The sequence below is a fragment of the Lates calcarifer genome, linkage group LG18 (genome assembly GCF_001640805.2).
Source record: "Lates calcarifer isolate ASB-BC8 linkage group LG18, TLL_Latcal_v3, whole genome shotgun sequence".
In the NCBI taxonomy this organism is placed as follows: domain Eukaryota; kingdom Metazoa; phylum Chordata; class Actinopteri; family Centropomidae; genus Lates; species Lates calcarifer.
In genome coordinates this window covers 10,819,446-10,844,192 of record NC_066850.1, presented here as the reverse complement: position 1 = coordinate 10,844,192, position 24,747 = coordinate 10,819,446, and the positions used below count along the sequence as shown (strand labels likewise).

The window sequence follows — 24,747 nt, the reverse complement described above, 5'->3', positions numbered from 1 at the left end:
TTATTAAACTGAACAATGTAGAGATGGACTCACTGGTTCAGTGGTCGTCTCTGGTGTCTGTTAGAGAAGCTCCACCCACTCTCTCTGCACTTTAAACTCTCCTGAACAAATATTTGCCTTTTCTCAAACTAGTTTAAAGCCAGTCACTCTTGAGTATTAAGGGTCTCTGCTTTGGATGAATCAAAATGTCCAGTAATCACAGACTTCTGGTGAAAAATGCCAAACAGGTGGTTCTGATCTGCAACAGTGGAGAGAAATACCTGACAAAGCATGGGATGAAGAATCTTTGTGTGATTGAAAATGGGAGCATAGTAATAGGGAGGTAAGTGTTCTGTCACTCATTATATAGTTTAAATTTTGTATAAAGTTGTGGAGAAATGTAACACAAGTTGTGTGAGTTTGAACCAGTGTAGCTGCTCTCAGAGCTGCAGACAGCTCTGGTTGAAATTCAGGTTTGGGTAGTTTCTTTATTGTCCTGCAGGACTTTAATATAAGGTGCTCTGGTGGCCTCTAGTGGCAGCAGTTGCTCATTACAACCAGAAAATAAAAGACTGAATGGAAGAAAACTTTCAATTTCATTGATACCACTTTACTTTTCTATGCCAATATATATTTTCTATATGTAATTTTTCGAGTAGGTATCACTTGCTATTTCAAGTTTTTCCTTGTCATGTCCACTCTAATTTGTTACCCTACAGTGCTGGAAAAATGAATAAACAGTCCATCCTGTCTTATTTTCCAAACTTCTCAGACAAAGTTAGGGAACTTAATTTCATGGTTTTGTTGAACTATTTCATGGAAAATTAACTCTTAAATCATCATAATTTGTATTTCTTTTCCATTAGTGCGGAAAAAATGTAGAGTTTGGCCTGAGGATGGTTCCAGGGGAAATGCCATGTAGTTACAAAAGGCTTATCCTCAGTGCAGCGGCCATTTTAGAACATCTGAGACTTTCATTAGCCCTGAACTGCATTTTATCAACCTCAGCTGTAGGTTCAGTTCTCTGTTCTGCTTTAAAGTGAATGTTTACATTAAAACAATGAATTTCTTCCTCCAGTGACGGGCTGATTAAAGCTGTGGGTCCTGCTGAAACCATCAGAGCTCAGTATTCAGAGGCAGCGTTTGATAAAGTGATTGATGCCACAGGAATGTGTGTCCTGCCTGGTGAGTATCAGCTGTGATTTATCTTTATGTTTTCAGCAGAGGCAAATTATTCTCTATGTCAACATACATCCAAGTAGTATTTTTGGACTGTGGACTGTTGTTAAGTACATTTTTCCAAAGTACTATAATTTACTGTAACAGTTTCCTTTAGTGTTATGCTACTTTACACTTCTGCTCTGCTCCATTGCAGAGAAAAATATTGTATTTTTTTATGCCTCTTATGCCTGCTTCAGCTACTAGTTTCTTTACAGATCAACATTTTATATACAAAGTATATATGAGCTTTGTTAAAGATTGGTTTTCAATCTTTTTGGCTTGTGACCCCTTATCAGTGCAGTTGCAGCCCCTGAGTTGTTAGCAGTTCAACCATGAAAACATTCTCCTCTTAAATTCTCAGATAGTTTCATTTAGATAATAATCTAATTTATGTCGCAGAACTTTGTTTTTTCATTTTTCCTCTCCCATTACTCATCTCATGACCCCTCAGATTTATCTTGTGACCCCTTTTTTGGAGCCTGTCCCATAGGTTGGGAACCACTGGACTAAACTAGTCGTTTATAATGTCGCAGGATATTTTTTCAACTACTAATAGGATTTTGAATGCAGGACTTTACTTAAGTGAGAATCTGAATGCTGCTATCACTACTGTTTATACAATTACATAAAATCTAAATCAGTGATTAGAATTGAAACAGTCTTTTTGTTTCAGGTTTGGTTGATGCCCACACTCACCCAGTGTGGGCTGGTGACAGAGTGCATGAGTTTGCAATGAAGGTAAATCATCATATTTTGACTGCTCTCTGACCTCACGTCACTGCTTCTAAACATTTTGTCTGTACGTCTGCAGCTGGCAGGTGCCACCTACATGGACGTGCACCGGGCTGGCGGAGGGATCCACTTCACCGTGGAGCACACTCGAGCGGCTGCGGCCTTGGACCTCCTGGCCTCCCTGAGCAGCAGGTTGGTTCGGATGCAGCGAGCGGGCACCACCCTGGTGGAGTGTAAGAGCGGCTACGGTCTGGAGCTGAGGACTGAGCTCAAGATGCTGGAGGTGATCGAAGAGGCCAGACGCACCCTGCCCATCAACATCTCCTCCACTTACTGTGGCGCCCATGCAGTCCCCAAGTATGAACTGTCCTCAAACTTACCTCATCTCACATCACACTCTGGGTATTTAATCTTTACTGTGTTCCCTTCATTCAGAGGGAAAACAGTTGCAGAAGCCACAGAGGACATCCTGCAGGTTCAGCTGCCACGGCTGAAAGAACAGATGTCTGCTGGGAAACTCAGAGTCGACAACATTGACGTGTTCTGTGAGCAGGGAGTGTTTGACCTCAGCTCCACTCGCTCCATCCTGCAGGCCGGGAAAAACCTGGGCCTCAACATCAACTTCCATGGAGATGAGCTTCATCCCATGAACTCTGCTCAGGTATCGCTCACTGCTGAAGCCACGTGACACCGCTGACATATTATCACTGTATATAGATATTTCTAAATCAGTTTCCTTGGTATTTACACATCCAGCTGACCCAAAGCAACATTAGCATGTATTTGAAGTTGTGTGTCTGGCCACCTTGGTGGATTTAGTCCAACATTCACTTTCATTTCAGACTTTTATTCACCATATAGTTGCCAACTGTGTCTCTGTCATTTTCTCACAGGGCAGGAAGTGAACAGTGGATTTTACCGGAGCTGTTTTTACTCGTCTGCCTTTGTTGTAAAGCTCCAAAAATCGAGTTGTTCTAGCATTATCTATTATTTAATTAAGCTTATAAAAATCAAATAATCATCTTGGTTACAAAATTTAAAGAAGAAAAATAGTGAAAATGCTCATCACAAGTTTTGAATGACCAGAGTGATGTCTTCAAATAATGAAATTTAACTTTGTTTTTGATGCTGTTAAATGACTGTTTTCATTTAATCTTCTCTCTCTTTATAATTGATTTATTAGTTGTTTAAATCCATCGCTGTTTTGTGTGTGTGTGTGTGTGTGTCAGCTGGGAGCAGAGCTCGGAGCCTTGGCCATCAGTCACCTGGAGGAGGTCACAGATGAGGGGATTGCTGCCATGGCAAAAGCAAAAACTGCTGCGGTCCTTCTACCAACTACAGCCTACATTCTCCGGTATATTAACACACAAATACTCCCACACACCTTCCTTACAGCTGTGAGACGTCTAATAATCCCTGTGTGTGTTTAGACTGCCTCAGCCTCGGGCCAGAGACTTGCTGGAAGCTGGCGTGATCGTTGCCCTCGGCAGCGACTTCAACCCCAATGCGTACTGCTGCTCCATGGTGAGTTTGACAGAGGAGGTGAAACACTGTCTCTGTCTTCTCTTTCTCACCGTTAATCCCTCCCTCTCTTGTGTCCTCCCTCAGCCAATCGTCATGCACCTGGCCTGTGTCAATATGAGGATGTCCATGCCTGAAGCTTTGGCCGCGGCCACCATCAATGCAGCCTTACGCCCTCGGCCGCTCCCACACACACGGCTCCCTGGAGGTCAACAAACATGGAGACCTGCTGGTCCTCAACACCACGCGGTGAGCCAGGACAAATGACTGTCAGAATACCTTGTTTAAATTCTGTATGTAGCTGCTGCAAAACTCCTGATCCCCTGAGGGAAATGATAACTGCAGAGCTGCAGCTCATACCTGAAATTAAGATATTTTGGATGCACTTCACAGAACATCCAGTAGAGAGCATCCTACACACCAAACTTAACTGATCTGAACTGAGAGCTAACAAATCCAGATGCATTTGATCTAATACATGAAGCAGGGGGAGGCTAACATTGTGTGTGTGAAGCTGTGGGATTTAAATCCACATAAGCTGCAAATATATTTTCCTCTTGTGACCTTTGATGTAAATTGTGTCAATAAAAGTTGTTATGACACAAAGTTTATTCAGTACTGACATTGTGCTGCTGACAGCCTGCATTTGGACAGACATTGCAGCTTTACAAAGCTTCACCTTTGTCATCTAAAGTTTTTCAACCGTAGGTAGGCTGAATACAAACACACCCACATCCATGCACTAACCAGTGAATGGTAAACAATTTGTATGATGTTTTAATAAGATGTCTGAATAATATATATAATGAGGTGACTTACTGAATGAACAGTGTCCTCTGTTGTTGTTCCTCTAAAAAATGCTTTCTGAAATTTATATGAAACACACAGGACTAAATATCAACTCGCGTTTCTCTAATTAAAATGAGAGTTTTAACTCTCAGTATTATCATAGTTGTGTTATATAGAACTCAGTCATTCTTACTGACTCACTACTACTATTATTCATGGTTTGTTAACTGCATGCCTCGTGTGTGTACATGATATATTTGTGTGTTTTCCTGCAGGTGGGAGCATCTGATCTACCAGCTGGGCGGACATCAGGAGCTCGTCCGTTACGTCGTCATCAAGGGCAACGTCGTCTACGATAATGACAAAACCGTGGACTTATAACCAGATAAGAACGCCCTGCTGACTGATTCTAATTAGCGAAGGTACTGTCAATACCACTACAAATACAACTGGGGCATGTAATCAGGTGTAAGGAAATGTAAAGTTTTTGGAAATGTGTAATCACAGGCTCAGTATTTGTGTAAAACAGAGCAGAAATGATCATGGTTTACTGGAACACGTGAATAGAACAGAGCCAGTTTACCGTTATTAGTCTTTAAACCTGTGCTTTTCCTTCTATGACAAGTCAAAATGTCTGCTGTGAAAATTACAGGTCATCAAAATCCTGATAAAAATAATGTCACTCGTCCCCAATAGTCTGGACACACCCACAAAGCTTTTTAATTATATAACCAACAACATTACTTATTGATAGTCTTTAATTATGTTTATGACTTGCCTGATAACCTTTTACCTCATGATTTACATCTGTGATTACTCCACAAATGTGCAAAAGCTTTGGGATAATGAAGACCTAAGAAGGAAACTCTGATGCGTTTAACTTTCAACAGGGGGCGTTATTATCTGGAGAGCCAGTGGGCATCCTCCCAGGGTTCTGAGGAACTCGAATAGATTAGTTGGGTGTTTTGTGCCAAGTTTTCCTGGGAAGGAATGGACCACAGTGACCCACAGAGGCAGGGCTTACTCCAAAGTCGTGTTCCCGGCCACATAAAGTCAGATATTTTGGTAAGAGGTCACGTCACACATTATCCTTCTCAGTTAATTTGGAGCTTTTGAATGAAAATATGTCCAAACAAGCAGAATATGGAGGAACAACACAGTACAAACATGTGTTGTAAAGTGAATTTAAAAAATGGGACATGAAAACAGACCCCTGAACATCATCTTTATTATCATGACCTAAATTTCCAAACTGTCAAACAGATAAGTAATGCAGAGAAAAGCTGAAATCCACCAAATCCAACATTTCAAGTGCATCATTTACTCAACTTTAAAAGAGTTTAAGAAGTAAATGTTGCTTTGAGGCTTGTTTTTTTTTTTTCAAATCTGCACACACCCATTATTTAATCAAGGAACTGAAAAGTACCTAAATGAAAACAAAATCTGCTTTAGCAGAAAGGAAAATAAAACACAGCAGTTTTGGTCAGTTGCTGGCAATGTAACAAAGTCTTGCATTTTGTGCTTTTTTTTTTTTTGTTTCAAGTTCCTATTAACTGAGGTTGCAGAAGGCACATGTGCATTGTTCATTTCATGGAATTGCGCTTTAAGCTCTGCTTAGTGTATCTCTGGAAAATAAGACAAGTGTAACGTACAACACGCAAAGCTCCCTCTGAGCCACTTCACATCCCACACAGTAACTTTTAAGGAACTTCTAATTCCCATAAAACTGGCAGTGTAAAACCAAAGCCATTTTTCATGATTATCTGCTATGTACACTACATAAAGACAAGAAATGTGTTCTGTTTCTGAGATACTGTAAGGTTTGTAGTGACTTATGGATAAACATGTACAACAATGCCATATTTGGAGTGTAAACATCAGGAATATTGTGGCCCATAGATTTAAAAGCATGCCGTTATGTAGCCCCAGTTTGTGCCTCTCATGTATCAGTGTTACATTCAAGTCAAAGTGGTGCCCATTTGTTTCTCTGTAAATTATTACCTAGCCATGTTTGAACAGCACTTATCACTGTTCTGAAGGTATATCCACAATCCTAGAAGACTCTTCTAATCATCTGGATTAAAAAAAAAAAAAAAGATTTTTAAAATCTGTTAGAATGCAGAATATTTTTCATTCAGATGGTTAAGAGCCTGAAGACTCTGGAAACACCTTCAGTGAGTTTTTCAAACATTACTGGGTGATTATATTCAGAGAAGCACATGAGTACCACTGTGATTTGAATGTAACTTTATGCTAATGCATGAGAGGCACAGACTGGGGCTAGCTGTTATGATGCTGTTGACCTACGGGCCATCGCGCTTAATCGCTTTCATACTTGTCATTGTAGCTTTTGTATTTGCATCCACAGCAGTTATGTACAATGTAGTGCTTTTTTTCCGAGGCACAGAGGTCACGAGGTTTTCAACCTGGCAACCAGACACTGTTCCCACTAATGCCACAGAACCCCATTCTGTGCAAGAACAAGCGAGCCACACACTGGCCTATATTAATGCTGCATGGGCTCCTCTATCTGTTAGTGTTCCCGCCAAAGTCTTTCCCATCAGCCCTGTCAATCATAGCATGTTGGGGAGGTAAAGCGAACACAGCAGCATGTTCTGTCCCAGAGCTGGGAAGCGCCTGAAGGCCTCCCAGGCGTCTGAGAAAATGTTGTATTTAAGAAAAACGCGGTGCTCCAGGCTGGTGGGCAAGCTGACGTCGCGACTCATGATGTAGATGCCGTCGTTGTGCAGCGTGCACGTCAGGTTCAGGCCCGACTTGGACGTGTTCTCCTTCAGCTGGATCCACTCCCCCGTGGTGACGTTGTAAGACTGCACCGTCAGCACGTCCTCTGTCTGGCTGGGACGTCGCTGCCTCCGGCCCGCCTCCAGCTCGTGGGTGTAGCCACCCACCAGGTAGATAGTGTCCTCCACTGAGAGCATCTGCTGCTTGCGGATGTGTGATGGACAGGAGCGAAACACTGTCCAGGTGTCAGAGGTGGGGCAGTAACGGAGGACGTTTGTGTTCCTGTCTGTTAGACACAGAAAAAAAACTTGTTGAAGTCAAAGAAGCAACAGGTAAAGGACTTTTTTCGATTAAATGATTGAAGGCTTTGTCTTTAACGTGTCAGAAAACAGCAGATAAATGCCTGCCACAACCAGAGGAGATGTACTAACTAACTAAAACATCAAATTATAACATTTGAAAGCTTGAGACAAGCAAATGTTTGGCATTTTGGCTTGAAAAATTACTGAAATGATTCATAAATCATCAAAGTAGTTGCTGATTAATTGTTGATCACCTAATGATGACCTTGTAAGATGTGAAATATGGAAGCAGTAACAACTGTAACATCCTGTGCACTCACCCAAGCCAAAATCCTTATAACTGAAGTTATATAAGTTAAAATAATACACGACAAGGCTTCCTAATTAGGAAAATAACAGTGCAGAGAAATGATGGTATTATTGACAATTTAGCAGGGGATTTAAATGCTGCTGTCTGATGATATAACCACTATAAATACACAGTTTATTGGATTATAAGAGGAATATTGGAGCCCAGCAGCAGTAAGTTAGCACTGGGTCAAGAAAGATTTAAATGTTTGTTCAGTGTCGTTGATTAAAATATTGTTCAAATATACTTCTATACTTTTCTCATGTCTGATGATTTTGAGGCTAGAAAAAGTTAAATGTTTATCATTTCAGTCATTTCTCATGTTTCCAGCTTCTCCAGTGTGAGGACTTGCCACTTATTCCCTTTTCCTATCTTTTTATAGATGAAACAGAAAAAAAAGAAACAGGCAGACTAATCGATAATGAAAATAATTTAGTTGCAGCCAAAATTAGAAAGGTAAATAGTTCCACCTTTAACCTGAACAGAGAACAAAATGCATCACAATACCACACAAATAAGGATTGAAGGTGCCATGCTGGGTGCTCAACTGTTCACCTGGAACAGTTTAGGGTTCAGTGTCTTGCTCAAGGGCACAGGGATCAAACTACCAATGATACAACTTGAAAATAAAACCGTGAAAAAACACTTCTGTTAACACCTGACTCTGCTGCACACTAACCTCTTGCGGTGTATCCACCCATGACGTAGATCAATCCCTGGCATTCACAGGCGGAGAACTCAGCCAGCGGGTCGGGCATCGAGGACACGCAGGTCCACCAGTCCTGCTCCGGGCTGTAACACTCCACTGTGCCCAGACATTGACCTCCTACGGCGTACAGCTTCCCCTGTACCGCCAGCAGCTTGAAGTTGGACCTGAGGAAGAGGAGGAGGAAGATGCAGTGAGTAAAACATGACGGCAACAAACCATAGACTTCTGCCTCTTCATGGGATCCCAGACTGACTCCGTGATGTTGAGTTCGGGACTCTATGGGGTTCAGAAAACCTGCCGCACGTCTCCTTGTTCTTCTTGTCTCCGTTGATAGTCGTTTAGGATCTTGTGATGGATGAGAGCCACAGTGCTGCTGATCTGGACCTACCTTTTCTGGTTGAGCGGAGCCACCTGGTTCCACTCGTTCCTACAAGGGTTGTAGCAGTGCACAGCAGAGATCTCCTGACTCGTCATCCTGTAACCACCGACTATGAACAGGTAGTTGTCGAGGACGGCTGAGCCGTAACCTCTGACGTTGATCATATCTGGAGGCAGGTTGTTGGCGAGTGGTTTCCAGCGCTGCTCCACCTCTCCGTACCTCAGCATGGACCAGGGTTCATCCTGATCAGGCACGTCCAAGGACAGACAGGTGAAGTCTCCGATGGCCACCAGGGTGGCGGTGCCTTTCATGCGCATCTCCCTGACTTGGTCTCTAACAGCAGAGGGGAGGCTGCTGAACTCAGGTCGCCTCAGCATGGGATGGTAGTAGCAGCTCATGTATTTGAGGCAAGCATTACGCAGATCATGAGTCCCATAAACCTCGGAGAGGCTGTACAGCTCCACGCAGTTGTCCAATCGGATCTCCGAGGTCAAGAGTTTGAGGATGGACGTGACCTGCAAGAAGGAGGCGGTCTCAATCAGGTCCTCCAGAGTCTCGTTGACAACCTGGACTTTGGAGGTGTTGATGAACTCCAGGACCAGCTCCAGGCCGGGGACGCTGAGCCCCTGCAGCTGCACCGAGTCCTCCGTGGACTCTCTCATACCAGAGCTGTACAGTGCACGGAAATAGTCGCTCTTTTCTATCAGCTTCTTCTTATTCACCTCGTAGATTTTGTCATCCATGACGATGGCAATAATCTGGTCAGATGACATGGTGAAGCTAGCACCCTGGCTGTTATCTTTCTCCCCTTCAGGCTGAGTTTTGTTTTTGCTTGCCCTTTGTCAGCCTCCCCAGCGAGTCACCGTTTACATTTCACCGGCGAGGGAGCTCTGTGGCCGGTCTATATATGGTCATGTTCAGCCCATAGATCGCCATTGAGCAGCTTTCATTAGCCGGGGAAGCTAACTAGCCGGAGAAGAGTCGCTGCTGCTACTAGATAAACTAGCCAAAAGAGCCTTTTCCTGGCGTTAGCATTCCTCGACAGTCCGATAAAAAGTCACCCCAGTCTCTAAAGATGTTGATTAGATAACACAGTTTATTTTTAACGGTGGTAGTAACATTTTCCATTGCATTTTTTAAGCCTTTCGCTGGACGATGCCGAGCTGTCAAATTTAACTGTTTTGATTCTGCGCTTACATCACATCCGGGTTTCATTCTTCTTCGTGAGGATGTTTTTTGTTGTAGAGCTGCTGCTGCCGCCTTCCGGTGATTGGAGGAACATCTCATCACCATGTATAAAGAGATAAAATGTAACTGTTAACTGCGTTAAAAAATTAACCAAAAGTTCTTATTTCTATAGTGGACCAGGCTCAACATCAACAAAGACCAGTACAATTTACCAAAATATTTAGTAAAATAAATTACATTAAATACAGTCATTCATCTCAATTCCTTCCATTTCCTGTAATAATGTTTTTTACACTTGGCTTTTATCACTAGACATAGACTAAACACAATAATCAATACCACAAGCAGAAAACATCAATTGACAAAGACAAAGAAGAAGAATGAAAACATCACAATAATTATAACATTTTATAGAGATAAGCAGTTCAATGTTTTATTTCATCAATGGCAGGAAACTAAATATTTGGTGTGAAATGGTTGCATATTGATTTTCCTTATGGTCCATCAAGCTGTGGAAAATATTAATACCCCAGATTTTAGTTTTGCTTGTGTTTTACCAGTGAGAGCGTATATGTGACACCAGTTTAAAATGCACGAGGGTTTAATACCTATAAGTACAGATGTCTTGATGTCTGTGTTAAAACTGGGCTAAACTTGTTTGAAACATGAATATTTTTGTAAGTTGAGTTTGCTTCACAATGAAATGTGAAAGAACTCTTCTACATAATCTCAGTTATGAACAACATTTCACAGTTTTAACCTTACACAAAAGTTGTAAACTGTAATGTCACATGCACTCCTGCTGGAGATCTGTTGACTTCAGTAACAGAAAGATAGTGAATCCAGGACACAACATCAGCACATAAACCAGGTTTAAAACCAGTTGGTCTATCATTAACTATTTATGCATTCTTCACACTCACCTAGAAACAGGACTCATGAAGGAAGTGTAGTTCTATTTCTAGACCTAACACACATTTTTTTCTAGTGCAAGCAGATTTTACTGGACAGTCAGAAATGCTGCATGTGACATTATACTGTTTTGCTCTCCTTCAGCTCATACTCCTCTGTCAGTGCAAAGTCATAATAAGCTCAGCAGCTCTGTTGTCCATCTCCAGCTGTCAGTCAAGATAACGTTTGTTATCACCCTCGTGGCGTCATTGTCTGAGGGTTTAGCACCGAGAGAGAAGTGAAGTTAACCAAAGTTAAACCAACTAAAACAGGCGGCGGTGCCTTCAAAATAAGAGCATAAAGGTCCAACAGTTAATGTAAAGAACAAAAGTTGTTACTGTGTTTAGCACATGTCCAGTCAGAGAGGTTTGTTACAGTGAGTTGTGATGTAGAAGATTTTACTCAGCAGTTCTGTTGTTATTTTAGACTTTAATGATTAAACGTAACAGGCAGACAACCCAAGTTTGTTATTAACAGCCTCTGGTTTTCATTTTACACGTGTAGACGGACATAAAGGTCTAATCATGTAGTTTCTGAAGAGAAATACTATGTAGAGCAAACTAGAAATCCTGAGCCTATAAACTAGAATTTTTTTATGCGTGTGAAGATTAGCTTTAAACAAACTCTAGTACAGTTCATTAAATGGTAACATTTCTGTTTAACATTCCACATGGTCCTGTGCAAGTTAGAGTTAAAAAGAATATTTATATTTGAACATTTGAATATGACATTATTTGAACTGACTAAAGTCAGATGTGAGGATTAAAGCTGCAATTACTGCAAGTTACTATAGAAAGATGCTTAGTTTGCGATCATAGATGATCGAGAAAGGCGTTAATTTATCAGAATTTGTATATTTGAGATTAGAAAATGGCTGGCAATCATCATCAGAATAGTTACTTACACATTTTCTGTCAATTGACTCCACAGGTATAGCAGGAGAGTTTTAATTTGAAAGCCTGGCCCGGAAATGCCATTATTAAACTGTGTGGTGGACAGTGGTGTAGGTGGAGGAGAAGAAGGAGGAGGAGGGAGGGTGAGAGACAGGCAGGCAGGCAGGCAGGCGCATCAATGACAGGGACCACACAGACCTCCTCACCACTCGGCCTGTTTCATGTTCGTGGCTCCAGACAGCGGACAGCCGGCTGTCTGTGATCCGAGCTGAGGATGCGGGAGCAGGTGTGGACCTCCTGGTCCCCCCGCCGCCTTCTACTCATCATCACCGCTCTTACATCCTCCGTGTCCGCCGACGGAGACCTGCGGCTGTGCGATGAGGTGAGTGCGCTTCATTATTATTCTCATTAGGATTTCCTGATCTAATACCACGACTAAACGCAAGTGTGTAGTAGATGTTACTTTTATCGTTGCTGTCATCGGGATGTTTTAATTGTTTGGATGCGATGATCAAGTCCAGAAAATGGCCATGCACGCAGGAATAAACAAAACAGATCCAGAAGGCTTCTCCTCATGGACAATAAAACACAAATGCTATTCCAGATATATATCAGCTCAGCAGTGTGTGTGTGCGAGAACACACGGTCCTCTTCGCGCTGCTTATCGGCTTAAAATGCGGCTCATGTTGACTATAAACACGCTCCATAACGAGATGACGCTGTCTGCTGGCCTCCATCGCCTCCTCTGAGCAGCCTGCTGCCGGCCAGCCCGGCAAGGATTACCCGCTGAGGAGGAGGACGAGGAGGAGGAGAGGGAGCCCGGTGGTGCTGCTGCTGTCAGGGTTTTACTGTCATCCAGGCGACAGTGCTGGATGCTCCATCCTGTGTATTTGATTCAAGTCTGTCTCAGATTGTGGGTTCAGGCAGCTCCAGGACTCTTTGAAGGGTTTTCAAGGCAAAGTAAGGACACTCTCAGACCTCTTGTCTCCTTATAGTGTAGTAGGTCAATTGTTTAGTTTTATTTTAAATTAACATCTAGTTCATTAACATTTAATAATTTTCATGCTGAGAGAAACCTGGGTCTCATTTTTGTATTTTCTGAGCTGCAGTTAATGGTTTTGTTAATGTGTCATAAATCATTTCCTTATGCTTTGTGCATGAATTACAAGCCATTATTAACAACTTTTGGGTTGCCAGGTTGTGGAAAGTCTTCCTTTGAGTGTGACATTTACAGCACTAATTTTTAAGACCCGCTCCAAATCATAAAGTCTACTGTTATAAATGTTATTAAGTCATTAACAAAGGGTGCTTGGGTTTAAAGTTTGTATTAAGCTGACAGCCTTAAGGGTCCAAATGTTAATAAGCTGTTTATAAATGGATGCAGCCCTCTGGAGAGGATTTCACACAATCTGGCAGCTTAACAAATATGGCTTATAAATGCTCAATAAAGATGAGTACATTATTTATTAATCAGTAATATCAAGCCATTAATCACAGCTTTATAAATGCTGTCTTATCAGACAGTGGTACCCGATTGTATTGTCACTCTTGCATTTGTTACAACAGTCAAGTTTGCATATCTAAATTTCAACAATATTCCAATCACTTTCCTTATTTAATGCAGAATTAAAGCTGTAGAAACCTGTTAGTGCATGGAGCTCGCTCTCCACTTCTTAATGCAACATCCTTGGACGTCCAAAGCCTCGCTCTGGCAGATCTCCACCTCCTCCCCCGAACCTGCTGTTCAGCCGGGCAGACGACTCAGCGGAGCACTCAGACAGCTGGCTGCAGCAGAGCACTGACATCTAAGTAGCAGCTAATTAAAGTGGAACAGTCGCAGAAACAAACTTAGATGGAGGAGAACTGATCAGAGACAGAGGGAGATGGTTTTGCAAATGTAGGATGTGTGTGTGTGTGCGCGTGCGCAGCACAAATAAGCCTGTGCTCTTTTAAATGACTAATCACCTCTCTGCTGCAACAAACATGGCAATTGATGCTGCCACCCCCCCTTCCTCCCCCTCCAACACACACACACACTCACACAAACAGTGGATTGCCATGTGAGACATCGACTGCTTCATTAACATGTAGCCTGACAACCTGCACTGAGATTCACCTGCTAAATGGACAAACAAGGAGGGCTGGTGTCTGTGCTAATGTGCTGACAGTTGGGGGGGGAGGTGAGGCTGAAAGGACACGGGCTAATGTGTTCCGCTGGTCTCCCGGGTGACTCACGCTGGTTGTCATGGAGACTGGTGAAAAGCAGAGGAGAGGGGGACAACGGGATAAAATTCAGCACCATTACAAGCCAACCTTTGAGTCAGGAGATTGTAGGATTTGTGTAGACAACAGCAAATCTGTGAAAGTGAAAGTGAAAAGAGGCTGGACTCTACATGATCCAAAGCAGACCTCAAAATCCACCACGATCCACTTCAAGAAACACAAGACACAACATCTTTTGGAACAGCCCCCACAGTCTTGAACATCACTGAAAATCTGGGGGTAGATCTAAAACATGCTGTGTGTGTAAGACAGCCTAAGAATATCTCCAAAGTTGAAGTGATCTGCAGGAAGCTCAAATCAAATCAAGAATAGGACGACTCTCAGCTGCTGCAGAAAGCTGTTGGAAGCTGTGATATGTGCCACAGGGTGGAGGGTTAGCAAGTACTGATACGAGGGAGTGCACAAACTGCAGGCAGGAAGTTATCTTAACTTAGCATAAAGTTCAAAGGAGGACTAGGATTTTTTTTTTTTTTTAGTTTTTATTAGGTTTATTTGATTAAATATAATAAAAACAAGGAAACAAACAAACAAAAAAGAAACTCTGCAGTCGCACCGAGACAATGTCAGCATGTAGTTTTGTTCCTGTGCAGGTTAAAAGCGCTCATTATAATTTGCTATGGACAAAATGCTCTTCTAAATCAATGTTCAGTCAGTTCAGATGATGAGCGTAATGTCACAACCAGCAGTCCTTGGAGAGCAGCCACTGTACAGATGACCTGCTGTTGTGCTCTTAATGGACCATTAGTGCTCCAGTGGTTGGTTGCCATGGTGACCGGGGTCAGCCGCCACTTTCACCCTGAAAAACTTGTCCATCTCCAATGTTCCCTTTTCTCTGACAGCCTTTTGTTTATTATGGAGTCATGCAGCTTCATTCTTGCATCCAAGCGTATGTGGAGATGCAGTCTGCATGTGTGTGTTCATATCTGTGCATGTGTGTGTGCTCTGCAGACAGACTACTACTACCAGTACACAGAGTGTGACAGCATGGGGTCACGATGGAGAGTCGCCATCCCTCTCAGTCCGGGTTCCTGCTTGGACCTTCCTCCTCCAACCAGAGGAACAGACTGCTGTGAGTATGGCCAGTGTGTGTGTTTCTGTGTGTGTTTACATGTCAGTGTTTGACCCTCTTTTCCTCCCTGTCTCGCAGCTTTCTCATGTCCGGCTGGGAAGTTTTTAGAGATGTCCGTGCAGCAGTGCACGCCATGCGCAGCCGGCTCCTATTCTCTGGGCAGCGGCCTCCGTTTCGACCAATGGGATGCCATCCCCGCGGGCTTCACCAGCCTGGCCAGCTTCTTGGACCCGGGGCCAAATGGAGAGGACATTCAGGCTTGTAACAGGTGACACAAACTCTGACAAACACTCCTATAGCAACAAGGAGAAACATGGTGATGAGTACAATGCTGTTTTTGCTGAGTGTGTTTTGTTGTTATTGTTGCAGCTCCTCATGGACGCCGCAAGGTGTGTACCTGGAGTCAAACCGTGATGAGTGTACGGTGTCTCTGGTTTACGCCGTCCACCTGGAGAAACAGGGCTCTGTCTCCTTCACCTACCAGTACCCCGACAACAACATCTTCTTTGAGTTCTACGTAAGCGCCTCTAGAGCATCATCATGTATGCTGATGATAAGTGTGTATTCATTCACCAACACATCAGTCTGATATCGACATTTTAAAGCTTCCTTTCCTTTCTAGCTTTATGCCAAAAGAAATGATCCTGGATTAACGAGGAACCCCTACCAAGTTATTTAACTTATGAAGAGCTATAGGTTCCCTTTGTGGTCAAAATATGTTTAGATGTGGTTCTAACTTAAAAGAAAAAATAAATTACAGGAACAGTTGAACATTTTAGGGAAAAATAGCTGTTTTGAATGAGGATATTCCCAAAATGTCCAACTATTTCTTTAAATGTCATGTTTAGTTAGTAAGTTAAACTTATTAGCTTAAAATATCCTGTAGCTGTAGCTTTTGTCTGAACACGCTCCTTCAAAAATCCACATATAAACTGGTTTAATATTAAATTAATTAGTAAAAGTTACTACTGAAGAGCAGCAGCTGTTGCTCTGAAAACAATGTTTTTGTTTTCTTTGTGAATGATAATGATAATGATTGTGTTAACGTGTTTAGGTCCAGAACGAGCAGTGTCAGGAAATGGCCCAGGCTGATGACCAGAAGTGGATTAAAGTCACGAGCAATGGAGAATGGGACACGCACACGGTGAGGATGTGATTCTGCCTTGTGTTTGTATGTGTGTGTTAGTGTAATATTTCAGATTGTGTGTGGCTCACTATGTGCATCTTTGTTTCAGGTGAGTCTGAAGTCAGGTACAAACATCCTGTACTGGAGAACCACTGGCATCCTGGTGGGAGGGAAGATGGTCAAACCTGTGCTGCTCAAGAACATCCAGATAGAAGGTAAAGCTTCATTAGACACTCAGGAACCGAACTATACTGTTTGACACGTGCAATGGATATAATCAATTTACATGTGTCCAGGTGTAGCCTACACGTCGGAGTGTTTTCCATGCCGACCGGGCTGGTTCAGTGCAACCCCCGGCTCCTCGTCCTGCCAGCCGTGTCCCAGCAACACTTACTCCGTGAAGGGGGCGTCGTCCTGTACGCCCTGTCCTGAACACCACTACTCACGTAGGTACACATGTATCACAAAAGCATACCTTCAGTCAATCAGTAAATTTGATTTACTCAGCATCATTCTGACCGTGCACATTTTCTTGGCGTCACTGTGTCCTGGATCGTTTTATTTCATCCTCCTCTATGTTTGGCTCCTCTCTCAGATGAGGGATGGGCAGAATGTAAAGTGAGGCCGCCGTGCTCAGAGAAGGATTACTTCCAGATCCACACAGCCTGCGACAGCGAGGGGAAGGTCAGCCGCATCCACACATCTCACATTTCACATACACACACCCCTTCACCTTTTCACAAACATACCGTCTTTGTCATGGGACACAAATTCAAGATAAATATACAAAGTATTTGATAAGTTGTCAAAGATTTGTTGACAGTTTAGTTGGTTTTTGCTTGGATTATTGGCTAAATATACCCACATAAAGCAAAATAATCCAACTGAAACTGGACAGTTTGGACGAATGTTGACTCTTGATGACATAGTATATACGAGATAATACAAATAATCATGTTTGGTTTTATATTTCATATGTGATCAACATAAAAATTTCTGTTTTTCTTTAGTTTTGTCCAGTTTTAACATTTAACAAAAGAAGATTGCCACTGTATTTTCATATAGAAGTCAAAGGATGTCATCTGTTTTGACTGAAGCATTACCCTGCATTATATTTACATTTATGATAAACAGTGTGTCAGCTCTCTCGGTGCATTGTACTGTATCAGAAACAAGAGAAGTCTCACAATGTGATGAGGACGGAAATGATGAACAGCTTAGTGAACACTTTGCTTGTCACCTGATCCGAACTCAACCTCCTCCGCGCTCGACCGCGACCTTGGCAATGTTTAGATTTTTAAAACAGCTGAGTAACAGTGACGGTTGTTCCAGAACAGAAAAGAAACATATTTCCGATAATATTATCCTGGCTTTACAGACGCAGGTGTTGTATCGCTGGGTGGAGCCAAAAATTTGCATAGAGAACATCCCTGAGGCCGTAGAACTGCCTGTAACAGGGCAGAGAGAGCCCTGCCCTCCCTGCAACCCCGGCTACTACAACAGCAACGACTCCACCTGTTTGCCCTGCCCACCTGGAACCCACTCTGATGGCACCTATGGTAAACCTGCACGAAATCTGTTTTATGATCTTCAATGCTCTCTATTCAGAGTCACTCCTCATGCAAACACAATGTTGTACCAGGGAGGAAAATGTCATTGTAGTGTCTAAATAAAGCTTCTTTGTGTGTCTGTGTGTGTACCAGCGTGTGCCGAGTGCCCTGCAGGTACAGAGCCGGTGTTAGGTTACGAGTATAAATGGTGGAACGTGCTGCCATCCAACATGAAGACTTCCTGTTTCAATGTGGGCAACTCCAAATGTGACGACATGAACGGTGAGCACAATCACACCTTTGTTAGAGAGACACAGAGGAAATGTTCACACTAAAATCATTTACAGTCTTAAGAGGAAAAGATGTTGATAGTGGAAAGAACATGCAAATGAATTTTTTTTCTGCACCTGTGCCTGTCGGAGTCACGTCGAAGATGTCTCTTGTCCCCACGGTCAAATGGTTCATTCTGAAAATTCAGTTCATAATTAACTAACTCTGCTAACCACAATCTACCTACTAGACACCACTTGTTTCTCAGACATGCAGCCAGTTTTGGATCTGTAATCCAGAATCAATGAGATAAAATGTGAGTGCATCATTTCTGTTTCTTCATCAGGATGGGAGGTAGCAGGAGACCACATTCGCAGCGGAGCAGGCAGTTCAGATAATGACTATCTCATCCTCAGCCTGCATGTACCTGGCTTCAAGTACGTACGTTTGCTTTATCGAAAACTGCATAGGGAGAACTTCTCTGTCTTAGTTTGGACCTCACAGAAAGGGAAAACAAAAGATACGATGTCATTGCTCTTTGCAGAGAAAAACAGGTTTTGTAGGTAAGTAGTTGCCTGCAAAAAAATGGACTTAGTAGAATGACAATACAGTATTTCTATATGAGCACAGTGAATGTGTGTGTGGGGGATCATGTTCAGTGTCTTTGCACTAATCTGCTGCCTGTGTTTGTGTTTTCGTGGCAGGGTCCCGGCCTCACTTTCAGGGATGACTGGTAGCGAGTTTGGGCGGATAACCTTTGTGTTCGAGACCATCTGCTCTGCCGACTGTGAGCTCTACTTCATGATGGTGTGTGCTTGACTGTGTGTGATTGTGTGTTTGGAGCAGAGGGTAGTTGTCAGGTGACCAGCAGAGGTCATGTTGTGTCAGCGGAGGTCCAGTTCATCACTGTGTTCTGCATGTTGTCCCCCCACTCCCACCCCACCCCCATCTAATTGTTTTGCTGTGACGCCCCCTGCAGGATGTGAACAGGAAGAGCACCACAGTGGTGGAGTCCTGGGAAGGCAGTAAGGGGAAACAGTCGTACTCGCACAGCATGACCAGGAACGCCTCTGTCACGTATACATGGGCCTTCCAGAGGACCAACCATGCTCTAGACGTGAGTGAACACACTTAAAGTACCTGACCCTCTTTACTTTAATACTCATGCAGTGTACACTCCAGCACTTACCTCTGTCCTCGTTCTGTTTCTGCGTGTTTGTAGGTGCGTCGTTACATCAGTGACATGGTGAAGCTGTACTCCATCAGCGTGACAAACGTCCTGGATGGGGTGGCGTCAGCGTGTCGGGCCTGCGCTCTGGTCCCCCAGAACTCCCAGCGGGCCGGCTCCTCCTGCGTTCCCTGCCCTGCCGGTTTTTACATCGACAGAGACACCAACCGATGCCAGGAGTGCCCGCCCAACACGTACCTGGCGGGACGACACACCTACGGACAGGACGCGTGTGTCGCCTGTGGACCTGGAAGTATTAGCAACAAGGTATGAGACTTCCTCTGGGATACCTGAGTTTTGGTACAGATACTGAAACAATACTTTTCTGACATCTCACTCTTTTCTCTTCAGGAACACTCTCGGTGCTACAGCGACTGCTCCTTCACCCACACAGAGAACAACCGCACGCTGACCTTTGACCTCAGCCCTCTGAACGACGTGGCCTCGCTGACCATTGGGCCGAGTTTCACCTCTAAAGGGACAAAGTACCTTCACCTGTTCAACATCAGCCTGTGTGGCCATAAGGTAAAACACACACACACTTACAGTTACAGTTATTGTTTCAACCAAATTCTTTGTTATAATTCTGTTTCTGTTTCTGCTCTCAGACCTGCCGACTCTCTTACTGAATGTTTTATTTTTGGCTGTATTACATGCACAAATTAAGCCTTATTTTTCTGTTGCACTCTGTTGCAATATTGTTTTAATGCCCAAAATGTTAAATGTAGTAGAAAATAAAATGGACTCTTAATGTTGGATTTAAAGACATTTTACATCATGACCATACCTAATATGTCTTGATGTTAACTTACTTTTCTTTACCATCTCCTTATAAATTCTGTATGAATTCATATTTTTGGGTCTGGTCAACAACAAGTTTAAAGGCCTTTATATACCAATCTCCAACCACTCAGAAAAACAGATATGCAGCCACCAAACATAATGAAGCTTTTGCTTGTTGTAAGGCGTATTTTTCCTCCTGTTCCAAGTTTTAGAAATATATTCTGTGATTCCAAAAATGATCAACTTGGCATGTAAATATCATGTAGATTACCGCTCGATCAGCTCTGAAAAAGTGTGCTGTTGCTGTATTTCCACCAGACTACATTCAATATTCCAGTTATGATACAAACTGATCATTTCCGTATCTTGTTTTGAAGATCAAATGGTGAAAAATAAAAAAAGAAATCAGATTAAATCACGGGCCACACCAGTATGATAAAAGGCTGCAGGGAAATATCAAGCGTAACCATAGCAACTGACAGATCATTTTCATGTTGTTTGCATGCTGCAGGGACAGAGAGCTGCTGTCTGCACAGATAATGTCACCGACGTGTCCAGCAAAGACGACGAGAGCGACTCGGCTCAGTTCGTCAACTCAGTGGACAGCTTCATCTGTCAGTCGACCATTATACCGGCGGACGGGCGGGGTTTCAGGATGGCCATTTCCTCCCAGTCCATCAGCCTCGCAGATACCTTCATTGGTATGATGCTTGTTAACTTGCAGCATGTGATCAGCAGCCGGTAATGTCGGCTTTAACACCCCTGCCTGTGTTTTCTTTTCCCAGGAGCAACAGTTGACACCGTCCTGAACGGTGTGAACGCCAAACCAGACCTCTTCCCAGAAAACTCAAAGGACATTCCAGACATCAACTTCTTCTACAGGTACAGTGTGATATATCTAGTTTGTTTAGTTGTTTTTGTTGTGCTGTGTCTTAACAGTGTTTCTCTTTTAGGTCTAACCAAGCAACAGCTTCGTGTGATCAGGGTCGGAGTTCAGTCATCACTGTTCGCTGTAACCCAGAGAAGTCTGACCGAGGAGAGCTCTCTGTGCCCAGGTAAGTGACAATGTTGTGTTGCATGTGTGTGTGCCATGGAGAGTAAGATTGTGTTTTAATATATCAGAAATACAAGTTTTATTCTTACCAAGTGTGTAAGAATTTAACTTTTGTCAGATCAGTCAATAATAATCCGAAGATTTGGAATCCCAAATACTGATCCATCTTCTAACTGTTTTCTCTCCTGTGTTCATAACTTAACAGCAGGTTTTAGATTTTTTTTGCCAGGATTATTTTTCTAATTTACTTTTTTATCCATGAAAACTGGTGGGGGGTGTTGTTGTAATACTCATTATGGCCACAAGAGGCTGTAGTGCATCACTCCCCCAGTCTAAATAGGACTATGAGCATTCAAGTTTTCTTCCAGGTGATTTTTAACTTCTACATGCACTCCTGTGTTAGCAGGTAATGTAATATTAATGACAGTAATGTCATTAAAACCTTTTATTCACCTGTTTGTAAGTCATAAACACAATTTAGATAAGACATGGATCACCAGATTTTTTTTTCCTCACTTGCCGCTTCCATATTAACATGATACAACCAGCTATATGAATTATGTACATTTGCAGGCTTTGGAAAACAACAAACAGTATCAAAGTACAATATCATGAGACAAAAATGTGACAGTATGAGATATGAAAACACTCTATGTCATACTGTTACATGAGAAATTAAATCATGTAAGAAAATACTGACAGAAAGTCTGTGGATTGATCCGTGTGTGTGTTTGTGCAGCTCCTGTCCTGCAGGAACATGTGATGGATGCACGTTTCACTTCCTGTGGGAGAGCGCCAGCGCCTGTCCACGCTGCACCGAGGACGACTACCACCAGATAGAGGGAGCGTGCAAGGGAGGCGTCCAGGTAACACACACATACACACACGTTTCATTTCTGAATTTTTCTGAAAAATAGAAAACAACTTGAGATGATTTATTCTGTCTCCCTCGTCTCTCCAGGAAACTCTGTATGTGTGGAATGAGCCGAAGTTGTGCACCAAAGGTGTGTTGTTGCCTCCTAGAAGCTCGTCAGCCTGTGAGGCCATCGCTCTGTGGCTGAAGGTTGGGGTTGGTGGCGGAGCCTTTGTGGCCGTGCTGCTCATCTCCCTCACCTGCTATTTCTGGAAGAAAAACAAGAGGTGAGAGACACCTGCCAATTTAACACACTGCCATCAGTCTCAGTCCAGGCCAACGTACTCATTAAGATCAGTTTGGACTGTTACAGGTAGAGACGTCAGCAGCTGTTTATGTCTGTAAATGCTGAGAAATTTTTATTTACAGGATCAGAAAGATGAGAACTGCTTTTCTGTTCTCCTAGATTTTGAAGATTCTCAGTTATGTTTTTACTTTATGTCTACTGTAATAGTTGTTTTTGTTTTACTTTTGTCAAATAATTCAAATAGTTCTTTAATTAGGGTTGTGACCTTCATAGAAGCTGATAACAATAATAATAATCACAAAAGTAATATTTTTTTAAATAATAATTTTTCTGGTATTAAGTAAAGATCTTTGATTGTATGAAAGAATTTAGTCAGACATTTTTGAGAACAAAAAGCAAGTCAGAATTTTTCTAGAATAGAAACAAAATCTTATGAGACAAAGCTCTTAATATATTGTATTATTGTACAATTAATACTCGTTATGTGATGATGAAACAGTCTGTCAGCTTGACTATTAATGATGATGTTGATGATTACAGTTCACAAGAACTTATACAGATATTTAAGATATTAAATGAAATAACAGTTACCTGATGTATGAGTCAATAACCAGAGATGAAGCAGAGGCTGAAGCACATTTCTTCTAGATGACTGAGCCAAATAGAGCCGTCATGGCATCGGAATGAATCCCTGGTTTATGAAATACCACATTACAGTATGTTAGTATTTGCCCTCACACACTTTCACAGGATGCTGTCTGTGGTAAAATGATGATGATGAAGTCTCTGTGGTCTGTGGTCAGGCTGGAGTACAAGTACTCTCGTCTGGTGATGTCTGCCAACAAGGAGTGCGAGCTGCCAGCTGCAGACAGCTGTGCCCTGGCGGAAGGCGAGGAGCCTGACGACGATGTGGTCTACACCCAGAAACCCACGCTGCTGGGGAAGCTCCGGGCCATTGCCAACAAGGTGAGTATCAGCTTTATTTAAACTGAAGTTGATAGAGATTTGTTTCCACAGACAGTATACTGGATCAAATCTGAGCAAGCTTCATACAAACTGTCCCTAAGCTCTCAAACCCATCAACACTTTATGTATATTAATACAGAAATATTCAAAATACAAAATGTTAATAGAAAGGTGCTTCTGCGGATAGAGGGAGTTAAATTTCTCAGAGAATGAGGAGCTCATTGCTGTTGAATGCAGATTAAAGGAGCAATGTTGATATGGACTACCTTGTGTAAGAGATGTGGTTGTGGACGTACTCTATATGATGACTATGAAGTGATTTCTGTGCCTGTACCTAAACTACCATGGCCTGTTTTTTAGATTTCTTTTAATAAAATAAAACTTTAGATGTTATTAATGAATACTCAACACTCAAGGGCAGTTTTGACTGACAACAAACCTGTGTAACTGTCACAAAAGTAACCCAGATGTTTTTAATATCTAATTCCTAATTCAAATTCTGTGGCTGAATATGAGAGCAGAAATGAGTCGACTTTTAATAATATGAGTTCAGTTTTTTGGCTAACCTTACATTAAATGTAAAGGTCCTCACTTACATGAACAGATGTAACAGGTTTTGAGGCAGATTGAATTAAAATCTGAATAGAACTGTAATATAGTATGGTATATGTATAGTATATCTGCTAAATAATATCCTAAATATCTGTGTCTTTTAGCACGAGGATGGAGAAAGCAGTGAATCTGTGCAGCTGAACTCCTCTCAGTCTGATCAATGGGTTCTGGGATAAACAGATTCCAACAGACACAGAGGCAGAGTTAAATAATGGAGGAACACTGCTAGTGTTACTGTCCACCTCCTGCCCTTTTATTGTAAGTTGGGAGGGGGCACCAATACAGATCCCAGTTTTCACTGGGGAATGGTTGCCTGGTTTGCCTGCAAGAACTGGACACTGGCTTTTACCCCTCGACTCTAGAATACACAGGAAACGCAGTCCTGCTTTCACGCCATGGATGCTCAAGGGAAGCAACTGAAAGAGAAACACGCTTTTAATGTTTTTTGTACATTTTGTATTTTTATTTCATATTTTCTGTTCAGATGTCATGCATTTATATCAATGTTACAATGATGAACCTTTATTAAAGTCCTGTTTGGCTTTGGGATTTGTGTGTGGATGTTTAGAGTTCATACATGTCTCCTTTGTTTTAAGATAACATTTTACTCTCCTGCAGGAGCTGGAGGAGACCAAAAACAGAACTAAAACAAAGTGAATATTGGGCTTCTAACTGCTGGAATCAGGCCGAACAAGTTCAAGAGAAATGCTAAACTGTAGATCAGTTAAACAGACTTAAAAGTTATTAACAACCAGTTACTCTCCGATATTTAGTGAGGAAACTTTGAGAATAACAAGAATTCTAAACAAAACTTGGTTTGTTGGTTACTTCGACAGCACTTCCTGCTTCAAAAACCAGGGATCGTGGGTAAATTTACTGTTCGGCCATGTT

The 24,747-nt window shown here is 42.4% G+C and overlaps 3 protein-coding genes across 3 annotated transcripts; 2 read left to right on the top strand and 1 right to left on the bottom strand.

Annotated features, from left to right (window-relative positions):
• Positions 1-115: 115 nt before the first annotated feature.
• On the top strand, positions 116-6,102 carry amdhd1 (amidohydrolase domain containing 1). The gene is given in 10 exon segments (XM_018697273.2): positions 116-322; positions 1,058-1,164; positions 1,874-1,938; positions 2,012-2,289; positions 2,368-2,593; positions 3,162-3,286; positions 3,363-3,456; positions 3,541-3,621; positions 3,623-3,702; positions 4,518-6,102. Coding segments are annotated over 10 exon segments (1,299 nt in total). The 5' UTR covers positions 116-185; the 3' UTR covers positions 4,624-6,102.
• klhl42 (kelch-like family, member 42) lies at positions 5,609-11,765 on the bottom strand. The gene is made up of 3 exons (XM_018697272.2): positions 8,733-11,765; positions 8,315-8,508; positions 5,609-7,270 (listed from the first exon to the last, which is right to left on the bottom strand). The coding sequence occupies exons 1-3, from the start codon at positions 9,494-9,496 to the stop codon at positions 6,816-6,818; spliced, it is 1,413 nt and encodes a 470-aa protein (XP_018552788.1). The 5' UTR covers positions 9,497-11,765; the 3' UTR covers positions 5,609-6,815.
• On the top strand, positions 8,436-24,405 carry LOC108897571 (endosome/lysosome-associated apoptosis and autophagy regulator family member 2). The gene is made up of 23 exons (XM_018697271.2): positions 8,436-8,534; positions 11,793-12,137; positions 14,987-15,107; positions 15,186-15,375; positions 15,477-15,624; positions 16,162-16,251; positions 16,343-16,448; positions 16,530-16,679; positions 16,829-16,917; positions 17,612-17,792; positions 17,937-18,065; positions 18,400-18,490; positions 18,758-18,860; positions 19,033-19,170; positions 19,276-19,548; positions 19,633-19,806; positions 20,576-20,765; positions 20,850-20,946; positions 21,018-21,119; positions 21,858-21,984; positions 22,080-22,258; positions 23,082-23,244; positions 23,961-24,405. Exons 2-23 carry the CDS (start codon positions 12,030-12,032, stop codon positions 24,030-24,032), a joined length of 3,021 nt encoding a protein of 1,006 aa, XP_018552787.1. The 5' UTR covers positions 8,436-8,534; positions 11,793-12,029; the 3' UTR covers positions 24,033-24,405.
• Positions 24,406-24,747: the final 342 nt, after the last annotated feature.